Source organism: Camelus dromedarius, chromosome 16 (genome assembly GCF_036321535.1).
Source record: "Camelus dromedarius isolate mCamDro1 chromosome 16, mCamDro1.pat, whole genome shotgun sequence".
Taxonomy (NCBI): Eukaryota; Metazoa; Chordata; class Mammalia; order Artiodactyla; family Camelidae; genus Camelus; species Camelus dromedarius.
In genome coordinates, this window is record NC_087451.1 from 15,279,461 (window position 1) to 15,303,100 (window position 23,640).

A 23,640-nucleotide genomic window follows, 5' to 3' on the forward strand; every position below is an offset into this window, starting at 1 on the left:
GTATACAAATCATGGAAAGTATCTTCTCTGTCAAGCCTTCCCAGTTCACGCTACTTAGAATTCGTCAGAATCACTCCGTCTTAGCACTGTACTCATATCGCTAATGTGACACATCCTAACCGTGTACCAGGGTAGGAGCCATTTTCAGAGGGTGCAGCAGGTGCCCAGTTATGGTTGAACATAACCTAACCTAGAAGACAGTTAAGCTATCAGCTTGAATGAAAAATAATCGTCCCAAATTCCGAGGAACAGCAGGAACTTTTTCTCATTCTAACCATCTTTTTTAAAAAAAATAATTGGCGGTCATAAAGCTAAGGCTTCTAAATCTCTAGCTCTGCTCCTTCGAATCCTTCTCGAAAGCGGCAGAATATAGTGAATCACCAGCCCCGGCCGCGACCACAGTGAGAAACCGCCATTCCACAGTCCCTTGGGTCCCTCCGCCCCTAACTCTATCGCCCCAGAGAACAAAGTCCTCAGCAGCAGGCGGAGCTCTGGCTCCAGGCGCCAGACGTGGGCGTGGCGCCCTCAACACCTTGCCAAAAAAACTCCATAGAGATCAGAGCTGTGGCTTTCCAACGAGGCTGCGATGTAAAACTAGCTAAGAGAAGTAAAACCAGCTAACAAAAGTAAAACCTACGAGTAGAAAAATCATCCTCCCAGCGAACCCTGGAGGGTAGTCTTTACTTTTAGCGGGGGCGGAAGCGGAAGCGGAAGTCCCAGTGAGGTCATAGAGTTCTCTAGTTCCGGTCTCGGGCGGAGTTCGAGGCTAGAGCGCCTCTCCTCCGCCAGCCGTACCCAATCCCTGGCGCTTCCTATTTCCGAGTGCGGCTTCTGTCATAAAGCGGAGACCTCCGTTCAGACGTGGTGTCGCGGGTCCCTCGCCACTAGCCTGGGGTCAGCGCGCAAGCACGGGCGCGGGTAGGGGGACTGCACAGCCTACGGCTGCGGCGGACTGCGCGGGCCGGCCCGCACTGGCACCTCTGAGCCCTCAGAGCTGCCTGGCTGTTGAGCCCTCACGATTTCGAGTCCGTTATTGCCGGCCTCCGGGACGGCCGCTCGAGAGCCCAGCGCTGCTTCGCCCCACAGTCACGCTCTGCCCTGCGAGGTGCAGCATTAATCAAATAACCGCCCCACACACCACTGTCACCCACATCCGCGTTAACTTCTGTCTTAACCTCCTTCATACAAGACCCCTCTCCTCTTCTTCTAGAAGAGGTCATTTTTGCCCACTTCCCGGAAAATCGAGGGAGTATCCTGCTGAAAGGTTACATTTAAGGCTGAGCACCCATTTGATACCCCCCAAAACTTTATGCTTGCCGGAGCGTTTGTGGGCAAAGTAAAACCCAGTGCACACGGGAAACTATGGCTGAGCATGGGGCTCACATCACAGCTGCTTCTGTGGTGGATGACCAGCCATCCATCTTTGAGGTGGTAGCACAGGACAGTTTAATGACAGCAGTGAGACCTGCTCTTCAGCATGTGGTCAAGGTAAGGTATTAATTCTCTGACAAATTTTAGGGATGTCTGGGTAAAAACGAAACCAATAATTTGAATTTATTTCTTCGCCTAGGTTTTGAAACTACCAATTAGCATATAATTCATATCCTATGATTTAAGGGTTATTGAGTCTGTTATGTGTAGAGCATTGTGTGCGCTGAATATTTCAAGGAGGTTAGGGAAGACCCCAAAAGAAGTGACTTGTTTAAGCCCAAAATGTAGAATTTAGAGGGAAAAAAATTATAAATACAAGAATTATAAATACAGCTGTGTAATGGAATGAATTTCATTTATTGATTTATTTTGCTTTAGGTTCTTGCAGAATCAAATCCTGCCCACTACAGCTTCTTTTGGAGGTGGTTCGATGAAATCTTTACCCTGCTAGATCTTCTGCTCCAGCAGCATTATCTGTCTAAAACCAGTGCCTCATTTTCTGAAAACTTTTATGGCTTAAAGAGGATTGTAATGGGAGACACACAGAAACTTCAGAGACTGGCCAGTGCTGGTCTCCCAAAGAAGCAGCTCTGGAAGTCAATTATGTTCCTGGTTCTTCTTCCCTATCTCAAAGTGAAGCTGGAGAAACTGGTTTCTAGCCTGAGAGAAGAGGATGAATATTCTATCCATCCCCCTTCTTCCCTTTGGAAACAATTTTACAGAGCCTTCCTGGCAGCCTACCCATTTGTTAACATGGCCTGGGAAGGCTGGTTTCTTGTACAACAGCTTCGATACATCCTAGGAAAAGCTCAGCATCACTCACCACTGCTGAGTCTGGCTGGAGTTCGGCTAGGTCGACTTACAGTTCAGGATATACAGACTCTGGAGCACAAGGCAGCCAAAGCCAGCGTGACGCCGCAACCAGCCAGCAGGTGAGGCCTTAACATTTTTCCAAGACCTCTGATCAGTAGATTCTAAACTCTTATCCCAATTTTATGAAATTCACCTCCTTCAGTCAACTTTATTTCATAAAATCATAGGAAAATTCTTGTGGCCATAAAAACAGTAACTGTCCTCATCATACTGACTGTATTTTTGAGCACACTTGCTATGTGCCAGGCCCTGTGCTAGATGTTTATGTACATTGTCTCAATCCTCATCACAACTCAATGAAATAAATGCATGAGCAGTGAACAGTTGAAGAAACTAAGTTCTAACAGTTAAGTACCTTGCCAAAGACACACAGCTAGGTGGCAGAGCTGAGATTCGAGCCAGATCAATACAATTCTAAAGACTGTGCTCTTAACCACTAGTGCTGTCCTGCTTCTAGTTAGTGTTTGTGTTCTCCTACAAGTTTAAATACATTCCTCAATACTGTCGAGTTATTTGAGTTGTTTATTTTTCTGGATATACTATCTTTTACCCCTCAAAAAGGTCTATATAATCAATGTCTAATTTCTTTCTCAAAACACAAAACAAAACCCTAGTCATTAAAAACAAAGCTCAGCTCCTATTCTCCGAAAATACTGTTAAGTGAGAGAGGGCACTGTTTAGAACAGATCCTCAAAGAGACAATGCCAGTCCAGCAACTCTTCAATCCCCAAGGTGAATCAGTGATTCTGATGAAAAGTATAAGAACTGCATTTAATTTAGTCATTCTGTGATTACACCTAAAGTTTCTCCTTTTTGCCTCCTTGTTCTATTCTCCCAGCAGCATTGGTGAAAAGATAAAGTCAGCTCTGAAGAAAGCCGTGGGGGGTGCTGCCTTATCTCTCTCTACGGGCCTCTCTGTGGGTGTATTCTTCCTGCAGTTCCTTGAGTGGTGGTACTCATCTGAAAATCAAGAAACCATCAAATCATTGACTGCCCTGCCTACTCCGCCACCGCCTGTACACCTCAACTACAATTCTGATTCGCCCCTGTTACCCAAAATGAAGACTGTGTGCCCACTGTGTCGTAAAAACCGGGTGAACGACACTGTTCTCGCCACCTCTGGCTATGTGTTTTGTTATCGCTGTGTGTTTAATTATGTGAGGAGCCACCAAGCTTGTCCCATCACAGGTTACCCAACAGAAGTACAACATCTCATTAAGCTGTACTCCTCTGAGAACTGAAAGGGGTTAGCATCTTATCCCATGACAAAATGATTGCACTATGAGGCCACAGGGTAGTTTTCTACATGGTATATAGCGTTGTTTAATACTTCTAATTCTCAATTAATAATTGTATGAACTTTAAACAACTATCTGGATTTCTTTAAAAGGATATACTCGTTGATCTTAACCTTTTAGCTTGCTCTCTAGACAACCCTTCTCAGGGTTGACCAAGCTGGTCAGAGTGAGAGAACTGGGATTGGCAAAGGATGTGAGGGTCAGCATAGAGGAATTGGATAAAAGGATAATTAGCACAGAAGCTTTTCCTGTCCCCTTCCTTAAAGGACAAGGGGTATAGAAAGAAGCTCTCAGGAAAACCTACATTAGACCTCATCAAGTGGGTGGTGAAGGAGAGGCAGGTCTTTAGGGAAAAAAGCATTTATCTGTCTCTGAGGAATAGGTTTTATCAGTTTACAAACTGTAAAACTTTTTATAGAAATACTTAGAAATGCTTTAGAAAAACAACAGCTCCTTCCATATGCTGTGACCCATTTGTTAAATAACATCTGCCATAGTTTATGAACTTTTAAAGATCCTTTGTGGACTATACATATCTTTCGTCAGAAACTGGTTCAAGGAGAGTAGTGGTTGAATGTAGACACAGACTAGTTTGAAGATTCCACTGTGAAAGCAAAGCTATTAATGAAGAGATGAAATAAAATACTGATCTAACTATGACTGTATAAAGAAAGGATCTTTTAATAAGCTCTTGCTGCTTGCTGTTAAGAGTTTGCTAAACTGGCATGAATTATTCTGGCTATTACTAAAGTTTCTATAAAACGCTTAAGCAAATTTTGAGAATAAATGTTTTTAGCAAAGAGCTGTTCCATGTTGTCATGACTATGTGGAAATGGAAAGATTAGTTAAGTGTTTAAATTTTTCAGTCAGACCACCTTTGACTTTTTGAGGTATTTTGTATTAACATTTTGCTTTTTTTGCTACTCCAATATTTGGAGAAATCCTCTACTCCAAGAGCAAATCCTCTACTCTGGTTCAGCCTTGCATGAAATACCTTACTTCAGAAATACTACAGAAACACTTAAGTTGCCTATGTAGAAAAATGCAAGCCACTGGATTGGCAGGTTGGTGAAAAGATGGGTTTAAGAAAAAATCATTAGAAGAGGAAGGATGAAAATAATTTTTCATTATTTGCTGAGATTGGTCTTTTCCAATACAACTCACTTTAGAAATTCAAAGCACATTTCTCTGATAACACAAAGGTGATAAAACTAAATTTTGAAACAATACCCTATAGATTTTTAAATACTAACACTTTTATGTGCCATAAGAAAAGTATAATGGATATTTACAAAAATTCTTGTTAATCACAAAGTTTTATGAAAACAAATACCATAGTTAATTAAACAAACTTTTTTTTAATATAGTAATAAGTCAGTAAGGGAACTGAACCAGATTCAGGATTGAAATAACGCAGTCTTCCATGAAGATATCAAAGCCAGATTTTTCACCTCAACCTAAGAAGGAAAACATGAAAGTATCAGTAATTCAAAAGAATATCAAAGAAACACTCTTAAACATAACAAAACCAGTATCCAAATAGGCTAGAACATACCAATGTGGAAAAACCACAACCAGAATCAGCTCAGAGAGAAGATTAAGGGGTCATATCCTGGTCAAAGCCAGCACTGAAGCAATGGCAATACCAGGTCAGACAATACTTCACTCATCATCGCATCACTGCACTTCAGCTCCCTGTATGATCTAAGAGCAGCTCAACACCCTATTTTGACATCCAAGAAGACTTAGGTTTACCCATGAAAAAAATAAAGGCTTCTTTTAGATTAAGTTTCAACCATAGGCTTTCAATACTCGATCTTCCATTATGTACCTTAAACAATTGTGTTGTACAAAAAACGCAAACTTGAACAAGTTTTTTTGGGGGGGTGCTTTTTTGTTTCGAAGTACAGAGTAATGTGGAGAAGCATGTACAGTTCAAAAACATGTCTTCTTTTTATTGAGCCCAAACACCATATATGATAAAAACAGGGATGTCTGTGAAGGGACTTATAGTCGAGTTCTAAAGCAAAAGCTTTAGAAAAAGATTTTCTACTAAATTCCTGTATAAAGGAAAGTCCAGTTTATTTAATACACAGTTTGATATATAACTCTGCTGCCAACAAAATTGAAAAGTATAGTCATAAAAATTTTATATGAGTCTTCTCAAGAGTCCAAGGCCCGAGGAGGCTATGATTTGACAAAAGTCCATAGCAAATTAACAGCACAGTTGGAAAGAGAAATTGAGGTCTGATGACCAGATTTATATTTTTCCACTATCAGCTAAATACAAGGTTTAACTTCATTTTTCTCCAGGCCATGGGCGAGATAAAGGAAACAATGCAAAGCCTGGGTAATTCACAACCTGGATAATCAATTTCTGAATGAGAAAGTTAACTGCATTTCATTTATTCTATATGGCACCTTCTCATGGTACATTATGGCTGATATGCTATGCTAAAATACTAGGATCACAAACAATGTCACCCTCTCAAGCCTTTCAGCATAGTACTGTCAGTATCTAAATAACACTTCTGGAGAAATACAACATGCTTCCTTCAGCCTTTTTTAAATGTCACTAGACATTCCATAGTTAAAAACTGACAGCCACAGCCGTGGTCTGTGTTCTCCATTCAGTAACTAAACGCCAGGAAGAGAGGGCAACTAACACAGTGCCTGTTTAAGGAGCTATGCTCAAGCCTTTATCTCATCAACCTCTAAAGGTGAAGTAAGTACACCTTAAAAATGAGCAAACAGGCTGAGAACTTAATTTAAATAACTGTCTAAAAGCATGAAACTTGTGAGCAGAGCTCCATGTGTACTCCAGCCACACACAGAGGGGCACACCTTCCTAGTTCTCTTCCTCCACTTCGCTCCATCTGGAGGGCTTTCCCTACCCGCTTTCAATTTGCAGAACTCCTAATTACAGTTCGAAAATCTTACTCAAATGTCACCATCTCTGTTAAGTGGTTCCTAATTCCTTCCGTCATCCCCTCCTATCTCCCACAGCACTTTTTCCCACCACAGTACGCATCACACGCCAATTATTCACCCATTCCCGTCCCCCATTTCCCCGTCTCTCCCACCAGCCCATCACACTGAGCTCCTAAAGAACCAGGACTGCGTCTTACTGGCCTTTGCATCTATTACGCTCAGAACGGTGCCTAGTACAGGAGGCTCGATAAACGAACGTTTAATTCAGTCAAGGAGCGACCCACCCTACTAAACCCTAAACTCCTAAAATATGAAAACATATGCACAAATTTATAAAGCCGACTTACCTCCAACATTTCTTAAGAACGTACCTCAAGCATCTCTAAGCCCTCCTTCCCCCAGCTTCTAACTCATGGCGTTTTGCACGGCCCCCTGAGCAGGAGCACCAATACTTATACAGTGGACCCTCAAAATAATAATAACAATAATAACACCACTACTACTACGAATACTACTACTACTAAGAACAACAATGTCCAAACCCCACCAACTTCAGGAAAGACTGAGAAGCCGTCCTCGTGGGGAAACACGAGTAAGGCCGGAGCCAGGGCTCAAACCAAAGCCTCAGGCAGGGGGTCCGCAGCCTGCTTTCTAACCCCTCCCCACACACCAATTCTTACGCCCTAGATTCTCAGGAGGCCAGGCCCGGCCTGCAGAAGCTGACGGCAGCCAACTCTCGGCAGTTCAGCGCCAAGAGGCACCAGCTTTCGGTTCCCACCAACCTCCGTCTCGCTGCCCCGCCGGCATCCCACCGTCCTGAGCGGCTGGAGAGGGACAACCAATCGCACAGCGGCTAGAGGATCACGTGAGCCCCAGTCTTGAGGCGGGGCTGGTGCAAGGAACAGCCAATCGGAGGGCGAGACAAACGTCAGGGGTGGAGCGGGCAGGCTGACGCCAGCGCCTTTTCCCTAGCTTCTTTGCGTGGCGGGCTCCGTCCTCAGCGTTAAAAGCTGCGGTCTGGACAGTTCCAACCCGCACTCGAATTCCCTGCTCTTGGACGACGGGAAAGCTGTTACCTGGAGTGGTTTTGCCAGTGCCTTGTTTCACAACTGGAGAAGGGCATCTGAGGCTGGGTCGTAGAGTTGTGCGCCCTGGGTTTCTGGGAGGAACTGTCGATTCAAACACTGATCCAATAGTATCTATTGCGCTTCTGCTGGATTCTCGCCTGCAGGCTAGAGGTTGGGGTAGTTTGAAGAATGTGTCTCTCCCTCCTTGTCCAAGAGGAACTCATTGGCTGCTGGGGGCTTGGACTCTTCCTAAATAAGCAAGAGGTGCCACAAGAAAAGTGCAGCTAAATATTTAAGAACTGCAAAAGAGAGCAGGAAAGACTTCCTGGGAGAGGTGGCATTTGATCTAGGTCTTGAAAAAATGGGTGGGATTTGAGAATTAGAAGTTTCTGGGAGAAAATAAATTAACTCCCAAATTAAATGAGAAAGCATAGGGGAGCTTACCAAATTAAAGTAAAGTTGAAACAGTGTAGTGTTTCTAAAAATTCAGTGAGTTAGAAAAACCAGGAGGAAACTTATCGATGTAGATGCGCTCCAGCATCAAAAACAAAACTCTACAATCCAGACTACAGAATCAGTAAGGTTGAATCTGGAGTTGGATCCCAGGCATGTATATTTTTAATAAGTGCCCCAAGGGAGATCCTGTTAACACCAAAGTTTGCAGACCAGTGTTAGTGTTAGAGAAAGGGGGTGGTAGGAGATTTGAAAGACAGGGCAAGACTTTGTTAAAGATGGTGCTTGCTGGCCATGTAGTTTAGACTACTCTGGAAGAAGTGGGAGAATTCAAGATTTCAGAGTCTGAGGAGATAAGACTGATCAGAGGTGAAAACTCAATGTGCAGCTGTGTCTTTAAATAGATTGAAGGAAGGCAGAGTGAAAGAAGGGGAAACTCTTGCAAGTGATTGCAGTGGTCCAGGGGAGAGCTAATAAGAAATGGAGAGGTGGCATATGAAAGGCAGCAGGAGGAATGTGATGAGTGTCAGATAGGGATGGGTAGAAGGACATTAGGAAATAAAAGGGAAGAATGGAGAAAAATGAAACGTCTTCTGTACCAGACCCTCTAAAGGCCTCCATTGTACTTTAAGGATAGGAGGGGTTAGACAGTGAGGGGAATGGGCCTTCACAATGCTGTTTCATCTGCCTGGTTTTCCTCTTTCTTCTCCAGTTCCCTTTCTCAACCTGCTTCATTCTTACTTGCAGGCTTCAGCTCATAGACCACCTCATTTATGAAAACGTAGTCACAAGCACAGTTATTGTCATTCCTCAGAACACCATGAGCACACTTTTCACGTATTTCTAGCTCTCCAGAATGGCACTAGAGTGTAGTGGTCATGCATATGGACTACAGTATTTGCAAGCACCGTAAACTCTCTGTTCCTCAGTTTTCCCATCTGTAAAAAGGGAATCGTAACAGCACCTGCCTCATAGAGCTTTTATGAGAATTAAATGAGAACAATGCATAGTACACAGAGTGCTCCACTGATGTATGTGTTGTATTGCGATGAGTTGTTTAATACATGTTTTCCCTCTCTAGATCATGAACAGGATGTGTATTTTATTCTTCTGGCTAATAGTAAGCCTCCATGGCAGAATGCTAGTAAATGGGTTTTGGAATCAGATAGACAGGGGTTCAAATCCCAGCCCTACTATTTACTAGGTGTGTAACCTTGAGCTTTACTCCCCTGAGCTCAGTTTCTTCATTTATAAGATGGTGAAAATCATGCATGTCTTACATGTTATGAGGGCAATTTGAGAGCATCAAATTTGCATATCTGGCCCAAAGAAGGCAGTCACTAAATGGCCCAAATGGCAGGTAGACCCAGAGCATAGCACCACGTTCAGAACACGGTAAGTGCTTAGAAATTGATGACTGAATGGAAAGCTGACATTCTGTGCCAGGCGCCATGCTAAGCTATTTATGTATATCATCTCACTTCATTCTCACAAGAACTGTATGGAGAAGGCACTATTGTTATCTTCAATCTACACAGAAGGAATCTGAGGCTTTTCTTAACCAAGGTTTCAAAGGTAAAAAGCTCTACAGCTAGGATTTCAACAGTCTCAGTGCTCAAAAAACCCAGCTGATTGAATGAGAGAATGAATAAAAGTTGGGAGACTTACCCAGAATCAGGTGGTAGTGTGGTAGAACCAGCAATCTTGCTCACTATGCTATCTACTCTGCTGTTCTAGCCAAATCTTCTCTATGAATGAACTGAGAATGTGATGGAGGCTGGTATTTGGCAGTTTGTGTCTGTTGAGCTCCAGCGCTGTCCTGTAACTACCTCTGCTGATAAACAGAGATGCTTAGTGAATAAAAACTTCTTAAATAAATTGGGAGCTCTGGTTCTCAGCCAACTGTCAGCATGCTCACATCACTTTCCCAAGGCTTAGAGCAAATCACCATCCAAGCTACTGATTTCGTGGACATTTGCTTTGAGGTATCAGAGCCAAAATGTGAGATCCTCCCTGGCCTGACAGCTTACTTTTCATAGCCAGGGGACTTAACTAAGGAACTTTGAAGATGGAAGAGAATCTCTCTTTGCACATCTTTCACATTATCCTTCCTTCTGATTTGGTCCCCAATAGTGCATTGAAGAAGAATAAGAAGGGAACAACAATCCAGTTCCTAGTTCTCCTGCTCCAAAAATGTTCTCCCTGTTGACTGGGAAGAAAAAGGGAGGTACTTAGATAGCTATCTGATTTTGAGACTCCAAAGCAACACAGAATCCCAAACGAGAAAGGCAGTGGAAGGAGTAGGGGCATCTATATTAAACAGACCTGGCTTTGCACCTCAGCTCTTCCACTTACTGGCCGTGGAATCTCAGTGTCCATGTAATGTGCCACGCTCCCAGCTTGGACCCTTGTGCCCAAATGCACATGTCCAGTAAAAGATGGTTCTTTTCATCTTTCTAAAAGTAAGTAATATAAGAAGGATTTCAGTGTAAGCATGAAGCTGAGAATTAAGGTAGATTGTAGAACGAAAAGTGAGACTGAATTTGGAAGTGAAGTGAGTGAAAAAGGGTTAAAGTTGAAGCCGAGAACAGGCCTTTGCAATTTATTGTGTTGCTCTGCTGATTACACATCATAGTACCCATTCTGCCTCCTCTTCTGGAAACTCTTTTCAGCCAAACAGGAACAAAAAGTAATGGCAGCAAAGCAGGACTTCGTAGGAACAGTAACCTCAGTTAAAAAAAAAAAAAAAAAAGACAGGAGGGGTATCCAGAATCCTATTTAAGAATATCGTTTCTGTAGAAACACAAAGTTGTTGGATGGGTTACTTTAGAGGGAAGGAAGTACATTAATTTCCTGTGGCTGCTGTAACAAATTACCACAGTCTTGGTTGCTTAAAACATCAAAAATTTATTCTCTCACAGCTGGAAGTTTGACATAAATGGGCAGAAATCAAGGTGTCAACAGGGCTGTGTTCCTTCCAGAGGCTCTAGGGGAGAATCCACTTTGTGCCTCTTTCGGCCTCCGGTGCCTGCCGGCATTCCCTCACTTGTGGCCACATCACTCCAGTCTCTGCCTCTGTAGTCACATTGCCGCCTCCTCTTTTGTATGTATCAAATTTCTTTCTGCTGCTCTCTTATGAGAACACTTGTGATTGGCTTTAAGGCCCACAAGGATAATCTCATCTCAACTACTTAATTACATCTGCAAAGATCCTTTCTCCTTGTAAATTAACACTTACGTTTCTTACACATGCACCCCAATGTTCATAGCAGCACTGTTTACAATTGCCAAGACATGGAAACAACCTAAATGTCCATCGATAGATGACTGGATAAAAAAGATATGGTGTGTATATATATATACAATGGGATGTTACTCAGCCATAAAAAAGAATGAAATAATGCCATTTGCAGCGACATGGATGGACCTAGAGATTATCACTCTAAGTGAAGTTAGTCAGCTAGAGAAAGATAAATATCATATGGTACCACTTCTATGTGGAATCTAAAAAAATGATACAAATTTTACTTATAAACCAAAATTGACTCAAGGACATAGAAAACAAACTGGTTACCAAAGGGGAAAGGGCAGGGGAGGAATAAATTAGGAGTTTGGGATTAAGAGATACACATTACTATACATGAAATAAACAACAAGGACCTACTATATAGCACAGGGAACTATATTCAATTTCTTGTAATAATACGTAATGGAAAAGAATCTGAAAAAAAAATGTGTATGTATATGTATAACTGAATTGCTTTGCTCTACACCGGAAACTAACATTGTAAATCAACTACACTTCAACAGAAAACAAAATTTTTAAAATTTACAGGTTCTTCTTTATCATCATCATCATCATCACCACCATCATCATCATCAATAATTGATGGTCATTTTTCAGCCTACTACAAGAAGTTTGATCCAGTTTAAACAGCATCCCCAAATGACTGTCTCTTATCTGTTTATTTTTCCATTTAAATATTTTCTTTAAATTGGTGTTCATTGTAGACCATTTATAAAATACAGAAAAGCTAAAGAAAAAATAAAGGAAAAGAAATTAGATGAAAAATCATCTGTAATCCTCTCACCCAGGGATAGCTACGCCTTCAGCAATGAATATTCACTAGGCTGGGTCTTGTGCCCAAAAAGAGGAAGAGTATGAAAAAAAAATAACAAAAACAAATAGAATAGAATAAGTGATTTGGAAGGTGATAGACTAGGCTAATATTTCTCATACTGGATATGCACAGGGCAGCTTAAAATGAATGTGGAGCTTTGAAATGAAATTAACCAGGACAGGAGGTGCTTGTATGATGTATGGAAATGACACTCAGTGTTTAAGAGGTGAGAAATTTAGCTTTAGCCCCTTACTTGAAAACCCCTGAATTCTCCCATTACTACTTCATTCACTCCCAGAGGTCAGACCCTAGCCTGCCAATGTGCCCTGTCATAGGCTTTTCTCGGGTCCTTATCAGCCTTCCTCAGTGGGTCAATGTTATGAAGACGAGGGGAGTCTGGCAGAGTTCCTGCTCCTCCCAGGCTGCTATCAAAGGGCAGCAGGGGCTGTGACAGAAGGCAAACATTCAGACCGAAGCCAGATGTGGAACTGAAACAGCCAGAGGAAAAGCAAGAGCATCAGGTAAAAAAAAAATTAAATCTCATTCATCTCATCTTAGGTGTAGTTTATGTCTGAGGGCAGGAACGGGTTGGATCATAGCTAAGGAGAAACTTGTAAAGGAAAAAAAATGAGAAATTTGGGGACGCATGAAGCAGATGTTCATATGGAGCTAAACTCTCAGAAAACTCTGTATCTATCATGGTTGTTATCAGCATCCAAGTAACATGAGTGAGACTTGGGAGTCATGAGAGTATAGTTCTGCTAGTTCAAAGGCAATTAGATTTGTTCTGTGAGTCTCAGCAGGTGGAAGTTATAGGGGGACAAACTGTAGCTGAAAATAAGGGAGCCATTTCTAACAGGTCTCAGAAAATTGAAGGGGACTAATTTGAGAGAGAGTGAGTTACTTGTTATTGGAGATGTGCTGGAAAGCAATTTGTGGGGAGTTGCATATATTTTAGAGAGGATTTAAGAGTCAGATAGGTGGTTGGACCAGAAGATCTTTAAAGTCCCTTCCAACACTTCTGTGATTCTATGATATGAAGAGAATCTTGTTAGAAATTTCTCTAAGAGCTCAGTATTTACATTTGCCTATGGGAGATGCTCACATAGGAAAAAACAATTCATCAGGTTGATTCTGGTTTGCCTGCAGGAAGTAGAAAGGCAACCAAGAGTTAACTAATGGCAGAGGAGGGGGCCCACCCTGCTGGATGCCTGCTTTTTTTCCCTCTTGGTGGGTATAAACAATACCCATATGGCCTCTGCCTAGCAGAGATCACACGGAAGAAATAGGTTCCTTTTTTGGAGAGGAAGAATTTCGGTTTGGGTTAGTAAATATTTTATTTTACAATTAACAAAAGCTAAGGGGGCCATGTCTGAAACATTTGCTTCCCAGGTGCTAACCTCAGTTTAGGTCTGGTGTGGGAAGCAAAGGGAGGTTGGCCACAGTTTAATAACGATGTCTCAAAGGCTCATGTTCTTTCCCAAGTCTTAGAGGTTCCCACAGCACAGGCAAACTGTTAGGAGGGGAAGAAAACTCTGCATCACACTGTATACGAAGAAATGTACTTTTAGAAGAATGTTTGAAAAGTTTAAAAGATTTCTGCATTTGGTATCAACTGACATTCTTTCATAAGTAGAATAAAGGGCTTAAAAATGTATAAAATAGAACAGAAAGAATACCAGGTTTTATGTTTGTTTTCATAGCCAGATCTACATCACATATACTGCGAAACTATTCTCCCTTGTTCTCTATTGCTTTCCTTTCTTTCCTCTTTGAATTATAAATAGGAGCATCTTCTGACATCAACTATTACTTCTGTGTTTTCTCTAATAACTTGCTTTGGCTCCTGTGCCAACCCATGTCCTTCACATCTGGGCTCACTGTTGGTGCTTCCTGATTTTAAATGAAAAGTGGCTAAAAATTTCAGCAATACGATTTTTTCCAGTATGGTAAAATACTAAGCATTCAGTTTATCGATGCCCATTCATGCTGGAAAGGCCAAAGGTCTTGGCAAAGTTGTCAGAATACACTTACATCAAAGAGTACTTCCAACAATAAAATGTATCTCTAATAATTTATAGCTTTGAAGAAAATATTGCAATCTCTGGAATTCTTGTTTACGTAGAAACATTTTTGTCCTGATTTTTTATTGGAGCCCTTTCTGTTATTGTTTGAGGCACAAAAGTGTTGCTGACATGAAGCGTCTCAAGGCTGACACGGAAATGCTCTACCCTGAGATAATTGTAGAAGTGGGCAAAGTGACTCTTGGAGAAGACAGCAGGAAGAGGATGACCAACAAGTATATGAAGAGAACTGAGAATTCTAAAATCATCGAAGCTACGTGCGCACTGTTAAATTCTGGAGGGGGCATCATCAAAGCAGAGATCAATGATAAACACTACAGCTACCGATGCCATGGGCTGGGACAGGATCTGGAAACTTCTTTTCAAAAGCTCCTTCCTTCAGGGTCACAGAAATACCTTGACTACATGCAGCAGGGGCACCACTTCATGATTTTTGTGAAGTCATGGAGGCCAGATGTTTTCAGCCTCCCTCTAAGGATTTGCAGCTTGAACTCCAATTTATATCAGAGAGCTGTGACTTCCACTATCAACCTGAGTGCCAGCGGTGCCCTGGAGCTTCTCCGAGAGAAGCAGTCTAGAGCCCAGAGAGGAAGATCAAGGGTGAAGGAGCTGCAGTCTCAGAAAGCTCCTGACAAATACATTCAGGAAGAGGAAGACATGAGGATGTCTGCCTCAGAATTTTTTAAAAAGGACAGACTCATGTATAAGGAGAAACTCAACTTTACTGAGTCAACACAGGTCGAGTTTAAAAGGTTCACCACCAAAAAGATTGTGCCTCGGATTAAAGAAATGCTGCCTCATTATGTTTCTGCATTTGCCAACACCCTCGGGGGATACCTAATTATTGGGGTGGATGATGAGAGCAAAGAAGTGTTTGGATGTAAGAAAGAAAAAGTGAGCCCTGACTTATTAAAGAAAGAAATAGGAAATTGCATAGAAAAATTGCCTACGTTCCACTTCTGCTGTGAGAAGCCAAAGCTGAATTTCACTACCAAAATCTTAAACGTGTACCAAAAAGACGTCCTGTATGGTCATGTCTGTGTGGTTCGTGTGGAGCCCTTCTGCTGTGTAGTATTCACAGAGGCCCCAGACTCTTGGGTCATCAGGGACAATTCTGTCACCAGGCTGACGGCTGAGGAGTGGGTAACCATGATGCTGGATATTCAATCAGGTAAAGCAGAAGAGAAGTCATTACCCAGTCAGCAGGGAGGAACCCCTTCTCTGCCTTCTGTGGGTACTTGGTCAGATATCTCAGTTAAAGAATAGAAAAGCATTTGAGGGGAGAGTGTAGCTCAGTGGTAGAGTGCACGCTTAGCATATGCACATACCTCCATTTAAAAATAAATAAATAAACCTAATTACCTCCCCGATCAAAAAACAAAAAAACAAACAACAACAACAACAAAAAACAAACCCAAAAAAACACACAAGCAACAAAGTAATAACAATTTTAAAATTGAATGAAGAAAGAATAGAAAGCAGCTTTTACTTACAAACCTTCTCCTATCAAAGGGTTATTTTCTAATACTTTGTTACAAAGACTCAGAATATGAACTCTGTGAGGCCAAGAAATGCTTGGATTTCTATTGCTTTGGGGGAATGTATGCCATTAGCCATGAATTCATGAAAGTTTTCTTTCACGCACTGTAAAGGCCTGTTGAAAAAGTTTTGCAGGCTGATATTTCTAGTCTAAAACATTCATCAATAGTCTGTCTCTAAAAATGATATTTCAGGGAAACATTGTTTAAGAATGACTCTCCACTCATTCTTTCAAGGGAAACTTGTTGACAAATTTGAATTGTTTCAGGAACATTAGGAGCTAATATCTTCAACCAGTGGGCTGGGGACACCGCCAGGTGGAGAAAAACCGATGCAAAAGGATGTGCTGGGGAGGGGATGGTGGTGGGAGAGAAGGACTCGTGTTTTCACTTCCTTACAGTTTTGATGAGAATCAGTGCTGGTGATTTCAAATCAATCCAAAAGGGACTTACAGGCTGAATGAAGTTTATCAATTTGCTTTCACGATCAGTAATATCCAGATTCGATAAAAGAAGCTCAGATAAAAGAAGCTTGAGCGATTTTATTGAATTATTCTTTCCCTTGTCCTAAATTGCTGAGTTTACTCTTCATGTGCATACACACCAAACTAGAGTTCCTACCATTTTCTATTCCAGCTAAACTTTGGATGGGGACTTTAATAACTATAATGATATAAAAAAAAAATACTGTGCTTACTTTTTCCTGACACTCCCGCATCCCATCACCTAGAAGCCTTTTCTTCTTAGCGGTGACCTGGAATCAGAATACTAGAGTTGAAAGGAATCTTAGGGATCACCTGCTCACCCTTGCAGGAGAGAGAGGTGAAATGACTTGCCCAAGATGAATCACAAGTGACTTAGAAGATGCAGGAGCCTGCAGGAGTCCCAGACCTGATTTTCTAACATACGTGAACCATCTGAGGCATAGAAAGAGTGGGAGCAGCTCAGGCATGACACATATCACCTGTCCAAATAGAGGAGTAATAAAAAAAAAATGTTTCTTTTTTCACCTGAAACAACTCTCGATGGATTTGTTTAGCTCCTTCCGGTCTGGCCGCAGACTACAGCCTTCACGTGATTTCACCAGCTTCGTCTGCTCTAAGAAGCCCATCATTTCCCATCAAAGTCCTGGACTTTAAGATGGCTCTACAACAACGCTTTTTCCCAGGTACTCCTTGATTTCAGCTGAGGGGACTATTTGTTTTCTAAAATTATGCTGAAAGGAATTGGTAGCAATTAGTCCAAGTTTTTCCCCATAGAGAAGGTCAAATGTAGGGTTTAGCAGACGAAACAGTCCTGAATCCATATATATGGCGAACTCCTGTTTTCAGTGATCAGATCTGCCCTATACTTCTGTGTGCTTTCGAGCTCCCAGTCACACATGGCTTTTGTTCTCCAAATATGAGAGAACACATTTGAGAGAACTGCCCCACCCCAGCTTTCCAGTACAAAAGCAGGTGAGCCATGGGGTCACCTGGACTCCCTAAGGCAGAGTTTCTCAACCTTGACGCTATTGACATTGTTGAGGGGAGCTGCCCTGAGAATTGTAGGCTGTTTAGCAGCATGCCTGGCCCTCTACGCACTAGATGCCAGTAGCCCCTCTCCAGCTATGACAGTCAAAATATTTCTAGGGGGGAGGGATAAATTTGGGATTAGCAGATACACTATACAATATATAAAATAGATAAACAACAAGGTCTTACTGTATAGTGCAGAAAACTATGTTCAATATCCTGTAATAACCTATAATGAAAAAGAATACATGTATGTATAACTGAATCACTATATGCTATACGCCAGAAACTAACACATCATTGTGAATCAACTATGCTTCAATAAAAAGAAATTTAAAAAAAATTTTCCAGATATTGCCAAGCATCCCCAGGGGGCAAAATTGCCACAAGTTAAGAATCACTGACATAGAAAACAAACTTACGGTTACCAGAGGGGGGAGAGGGTAGGAAAGGATAAACTGGAAGTTTGATATTTGCAGATACTAGCTACTATATATAAAATAGATAAACAACAAGTTTATACTGTATAGCACAGGCAACTATATTCAATATCTGGTAGCAACTAATGGTTAAAAAGAATATGAAAATGAATATACGTATGTTCCTGTATGACTGAAGTATTATGCTGTCCAATCCAGAAATTAACACAACATTGTAAACTGACTATAGTTCAATAAAAATATTTTTAAAAGAATCACTATTGTAAAAGGACAGTTCTTAGTTTCCCAAAAGCATCACGTTCACCCCCACACACATAAGTCCTTAACAGGAAGGAACACCTTCCTAGCAGTGCCGGACCATTTGGGGTTGAAGAGAGGATGCTAGAAGGCTGTTTTGTAAAGACTCCTCCCTGATTGCCTTCCCCTGTATAAGAGCTGCCAGAAATAGGAAACTAACAGCCCTGGCCTGCGAAGAGAAGGTGCTTTGTTTGCAGACAAGGAAACCCACAGTTGCATGGCCAGGCTCATTTCTTCTGATGATGATGATGCAGGAATACTAACAATGTGCTTTTGTAAATTTTAGTAACTTCTATTCTTTGACTTTTCAGTGACACAGGAAGAGACACAATTTAAACCAGAATCCCTCTGTAAGAAGCTCTTCTCAGATCACGAAGGACTGGAGGAATTAGTGAAGATGCAGATATATCCTTGCTCTCCGGGGATTGTAATATTTTCCAGGAGCTGGGCTGGTGATGTTGGCTTAAGGAAGGAGAAGAATGTCCTGTGTGATGCTCTCGTAGTAGCCGTGAACAGCCCCCTGGTGCTCTACACAATCTTAATAGACCCCACGTGGGTTGGAGGGCTTGTGTATGCCCGAAACACTGCTCATCAGTTAAAGCAGAAACTGGGAACTGTCGGTGGTTACATAGGGAAAGTGTGTGTCATCCCGAGGCTGGTGCACCTGCCCAGCACACAGTGTAGACCAGATGAAACCCCCGTGCACTACCCCCAATCCTACAGGCTCGCTAATGAGGGTGAAATGGAAGCTTTGTTGCAGGCCCTCATCGTGGTCTCGCTCTGCTCTCGATCTCTTCTGAGTGACCAGCTGGGCTGTGAATTTTTCAATTTGCTCATAGCAGAGCAGTGCGAGCTGCTTTCAGAGAGCCTTCAGGAGACACGAGAATTGTTCATCCACTGCCTTCCAGGAACCAGGAAGACAGCCCTCGCCATAAAGATCACAGAGAAAATTAAGGACGTGTTCCACTGCAAGCCAAAAGAGATCCTCTATGTTTGTGAAAGTGACTCCTTAAAGGATTTTGTGACGTAAGAGTTTTACTGACTAAATACATCAATATTTACTCAGTCTTTTCAACGGTATCACACAAGTAATTTGCAGTTTAGTTTAAGATTTTGTGATGCCTTAGCTGCAAGGGCGAGAGCCCAAACTATAAACACATTTGGGATCATGTAGTTGAGCTGTAAAACGGCACTTTGCAATGTTCAGGCTTAAACATCTCATTATCAAATAGCCAACTATGCATAACTTTTAATCGATGTAATTAAAAACTTTTTCCCCACAATCTATGATCTTTAAATTTAAGAAAGGTGGAAATGAACCTGTCTTGCTTTACATATACTTTTTGCTCGATACTTAAAAATGCTTTAAAGTCACAGGGTATTTCCGTCAATTAGACTTTATACCTAACAGGAACTTGAATTTAAAAGCCATTTGATTTCGTTTATAAAATATGTTTATTTGTTTGACTTGTTCTGAGTCAATAATTGTAGAAAACATGCACTTTGCTTCTGATTTAAATCTTTAGCCTTCAGTTTAGTAAAAGAAATGGATTGTTATCCAATCCAGAAAATGAGGGCTTTTCATTTTTGGTTTGGTTGACTTATTTATGTGACAGATCTTTTTGAGCACCATTTACATATATGCTAGGTACTGTGTACACTTAGTGTTAGAGGCAACAAATATATTGAAGACCTTGCCATAAAACCCAATAAGAAAGACAAAGAGAAAAATAAGCAATGGGAGTGTTATGTAATTAGTATGATAGTAAGGATATGTTTATCTTAACTTAGGCTGGAGATTGGTCAGCAAATACTCCTCTGTGACAATCCTTGGGCACACTCTTAAGATGTCACTAGGGGAAGTGAATAAAATGGGGGCTTTCTAGGCAAAGTGCACAGCAAGCACAAAGGCAAGGAGGTTAGAGCATTGGAATGGTAGATCTGCCTGGAGCAGTGAAGGGCTGTGGGTATGTGGCAGATGATGAAGTTGGAAAGGAGGCAGATGCCAGACTATGAAGGATCTTGTAAACTGTGCTAAGGGCTGCATTCTTTACCATGCTTCCTAGGTATGTTTTAAAGTATCCTAGTCAAAAGGCAAATTCAATTCAGCAAGTTATCTTTTGAACTGCTAATGTGAGGGGGATGCAGAGATGGCTAAGAACCAGTGCTTTTCTTCAAGAAGTCTGCAGAGTCCAAAGTGGAATAGAGGAACATGAATAGTAATGATTCAGGACATAGGGAGTAAAGCCCCAGGGATTGCATATATAAAGTCAGGAAATCTGTAGGGATGAGTGATAGTACTTGGATCCAAATTACAGGAGGCAAGAAACAGCCAAGTTTGTTTAATATATACATGGGTGTGTGTGTATAAATATATTATATATATATAATATATATATATGTGTGTGTATTGTATGCTAAAACATACAATAAAGGAAAATTGGGCTAAGTAAATAGGGTAGTAGCTTCATAGAGGCATAGCCCTGTAATTTGTTACCCTTCGTGACATGTCATGGAATTCAGTAAACTCTTAATGTTTTCCTCACCAAAATCTACAGACTTCTTGTTTTGGACTCCAAGAAATAGGATTTGCTCCAGAGGAATCTGTATTAGCCCATACCTCTTTTGCATATGAAAATTATGATACGCTTCCAGGTAACTATTCTCCAGCTCTAAAAAAAAAAAAGACAGAGAGGAAAGAAATAGTAGTAACAAGTGTAAATTACTTTTGAGATTTCCTTTAGATGCAAGGGATTTATCTTCAGGTATTGTTAAGCAGCAGAAATGGATTATAATAGAAATAATACAATCTCCTACCTGGGTTCATTTCGAAAGTTTCACATGCAGATTTAACTTGGTAACCCCAAAGAGTAGGGTTTGCATTTGTGTATTCTGTCTGTCAGGTTAACTTGTAAGTTGAGCAGTTTTGTAGGATCCAGGACTGAATCAATGACTCAGCTTGCAGATGGGAACGAGCCTCTAATTCCAATCCAGACAGTAAGACATGCATGGTGTTTCCTTTGTTTATATGCCTGAAAGCCTATTTTCTCTTTCATCCTTAACAGCCAGCAAACCACCTGCCATGCTGTGACCCGGAAAACCTTCATGCGAGGGGAATTCCCAAAGATCAAACACATAGTGATGGATGAGACTGAGAATTTCTGCAGTAAATACGGTGACTGGTATGTGAAGGCAAGGAGCATCACCCATCCAAAGGTGAGGGGCACTGGAAATGAAAACCTTCACTATGGGATTCTCTGGCTTTTTCTGGACCCTTTCCAAGTCCATCATGCAGATAGCAATGGCCTTCCCCCTCCATCTGCTCAGTTTCCTCGAAAAACAATCACCAACGGAACCCACTGTGCTTTGGAAATAGCGATGGTCATGAAAGAAGAAATGAAGAGGATCAAAGAAAATCCTCACTTCAACCTGTCTCCAGACACATTGGCATCGTTCAGAGAAGCTGCCTACGAGGAAGTGATGCATGCCCAGGCTCTGCCTGGGGTGTGTGAGACAGAGACGAACCTGACCACAGAAGAAATCGCGAAACGCGTGGCGGAAAGGTGTCACAACCTGTTCCAATGTGGCTATCTGCCCAAAGATATAGCAATTCTGTGCAGGAGAGGGGAGGACAGAGGACGCTATGAGCTTGCACTGCTAAGAGCAATGGAATTATCTGAGATGCATGGAGCCACAAAGGTTGTGTTCAGCCAGGCCTCTGGTGTTTTGGACAGTCACATCGTTTTAGACAGTATTCAGCAGTTTTCAGGCCTGGAGAGGAATATTGTGTTTGGGCTTAGTCCAGAATATGCCCGGTCAGAGGAAGTTCATAAGCTCCGTTTTGCCTCAAAAGCCATTAAACACCTCTACCTGCTTTATGAAAGGAGGTCAGCCTCCTGAAAATTATTTCAAGCAACACAGAAAGGCAGAAAGAAGAGTCCCTTCCCCCAGGCAGGTGGCAGCTATGCTTTTTCTCATGTTACAAGTGGGGAAATCAAGGCAGAATCAGCATATCCTGGAGCCACAGAAATGGTTCTTGGGACAGGGCCTTTTGGTCTATCTGCAGGGTCACCGGCCTTTCCCCACATCTCTTCACCTCTTCCCTGGGACTTAAATTGGTCCCTTGCTTCCACTTTTCCTGGCCCGATCCAGCTTCTCTCTTGTCAACCACAGAGGTTCTCCTCCAATACAGAGCTGATTCTGTGACATCCCTGCTAATAATGTATCTTCAGGAAGTCCCCGCAATCTTGAAACCAAAGTAATTTTCAAGGTTTTCCATGATACCCCCTGACGTACTCTCCTAATGCATCTTTTATTATACCTCCATCTCCCAGTGTTTCTAATGCACCCCAGCCTTGGGGACTCGGGGTAGGATGCCCTCCAGGCTGCTTACTTTGACTACGTGACTCCAGGATGGCCCCTTGGTTGGCACTTCATACTTACTATGGGTCTCAAGCTTTATAGGCCCAGAGCTTGATTTGTAGTAAATAAGTGGGCTGGATGCTTTTGCTAATTGGTATATCCAACAGTAACATAGGAAGCTGTGTTACGTATGGATAGCTTTGCAGCAAGGGGAGCTGGCAATCCAGTTCAAGTGTGTGAAGACTTCAGGCTATGTTAGACGATTGAAATCATTTCTAAAATAGGGATATTTCCTACACCAGGACTGGATAGGTCAGTGTCTCAAAAGAAAGCAAATTTAGAAAGCTAAGGATGACTGGTTGTTCTATACTCTCTGCCTCGGATGAAAGTGTTTTAGTTTCTAAAGTTTCCAGGTTGACCATAGCTCTTCTAAACACCTTCGTACTTTGTTCACATGCACCCACTACATGTTAACATGTTTCTCTAGGCTGGGAACGGCACACTTTCTGCTGCTGGCCTGGGAAGTAATCTGTCTGTAGTGGGGGTCTTTCTTTGCACATGCCTGATCTCTTCCATTATGATTTGGTGTTAATTTTCCAATCCAACTCCGAGCGTTTACAGGGAGCCTGGATGGCAACTCTACCACTTACCCCGCCTGTACATATTTCCGACCCCTGGCTATGCCTGTGCTATTCACAGCCTTCAAATCCTTTTCTGTCTCTTCTACCTGTTGATATCCTTCCTTGTCCGTCAAGTCCTTATTCAAATGCCGACTTCCTCAATTAAATGTTCATCACCCCCCTAAGTTGGTCTCTTCTTTTACAGCCATTCTATGAATTAAATATATATATATATATATATATATGGCACCAAACTCATTCTAAACTGTGCCAGAGAGGCAGTTGCTGGCATAGCAGAATCCAAGTAACACCCTCCTATCATGTATCCTTTCCACTGTATGTGAAATATACTAGAAATAAGATCAAAGTTCCCTTTTGCTAGTCAGCTCCTGAAACAACTAACCCAATCCTGTGCTCATCAATGCAATCCTGCTTTTCTCTCCGTAAGGATTTTTAAATTTGGAAAGATTATGATTTCTAGACTGTTTTTAATTTCTAGAAAGGTTTAGGACAAGGTTTATTGATGCTGGAGAGGCAAATGCAGGAGAAAATGTGGAAATATTCTTCTGGCTATAATTTCACAAAAAGTCCTTCAGCTTTTTAAGAGGCGA

General features: G+C 41.8%; 3 protein-coding genes and 1 non-coding gene across 5 annotated transcripts in view; 2 read left to right on the plus strand and 2 right to left on the minus strand.

The window, feature by feature from the left end:
- The window catches only part of AP2B1 (adaptor related protein complex 2 subunit beta 1), a 140,632-nt gene that overhangs the window by 106,836 nt on the left and 10,156 nt on the right, over positions 1-23,640 (minus strand). The window lies entirely within an intron of this gene.
- PEX12 (peroxisomal biogenesis factor 12) lies at positions 803-4,398 on the plus strand. Of its 2 annotated transcripts, none has more exons than XM_010990512.3 (3): positions 803-1,488; positions 1,810-2,363; positions 3,143-4,398. In XM_010990512.3, exons 1-3 carry the CDS (start codon positions 1,363-1,365, stop codon positions 3,543-3,545), a joined length of 1,083 nt encoding a protein of 360 aa, XP_010988814.1. In that variant the 5' UTR covers positions 803-1,362; the 3' UTR covers positions 3,546-4,398. The 2 variants fall into 2 exon arrangements, with proteins under 2 accessions (XP_010988814.1, XP_010988815.1); XM_010990513.3 differs by having other exon boundaries at positions 3,146-4,398.
- LOC116157994 (Z30 small nucleolar RNA) lies at positions 5,184-5,280 on the minus strand. The gene has a single exon (XR_004142224.1). It is a non-coding gene; the product is annotated as a Z30 small nucleolar RNA (small nucleolar RNA).
- SLFN14 (schlafen family member 14) lies at positions 14,367-22,298 on the plus strand. Its single transcript, XM_010990514.3, has 4 exons — positions 14,367-15,429; positions 16,836-16,964; positions 18,359-19,073; positions 21,113-22,298. The coding sequence occupies exons 1-4, from the start codon at positions 14,370-14,372 to the stop codon at positions 21,945-21,947; spliced, it is 2,739 nt and encodes a 912-aa protein (XP_010988816.1). The 5' UTR covers positions 14,367-14,369; the 3' UTR covers positions 21,948-22,298.

Coding starts and splice junctions, on each gene's coding strand:
- PEX12 (XM_010990512.3), top strand. CDS start 1,363: ATGGCTGAGCATGGGGCTCACATCACAGCTGCTTCTGTGGTGGATGAC. Junction 1,489..1,809: donor CTCTTCAGCATGTGGTCAAG/GTAAGGTATTAA, acceptor ATTTTGCTTTAG/GTTCTTGCAGAATCAAATCC. Junction 2,364..3,142: donor ACGCCGCAACCAGCCAGCAG/GTGAGGCCTTAA, acceptor CTATTCTCCCAG/CAGCATTGGTGAAAAGATAA.
- SLFN14 (XM_010990514.3), top strand. CDS start 14,370: ATGAAGCGTCTCAAGGCTGACACGGAAATGCTCTACCCTGAGATAATT. Junction 15,430..16,835: donor GATGCTGGATATTCAATCAG/GTAAAGCAGAAG, acceptor GGATTTGTTTAG/CTCCTTCCGGTCTGGCCGCA. Junction 16,965..18,358: donor ACAACAACGCTTTTTCCCAG/GTACTCCTTGAT, acceptor TTGACTTTTCAG/TGACACAGGAAGAGACACAA.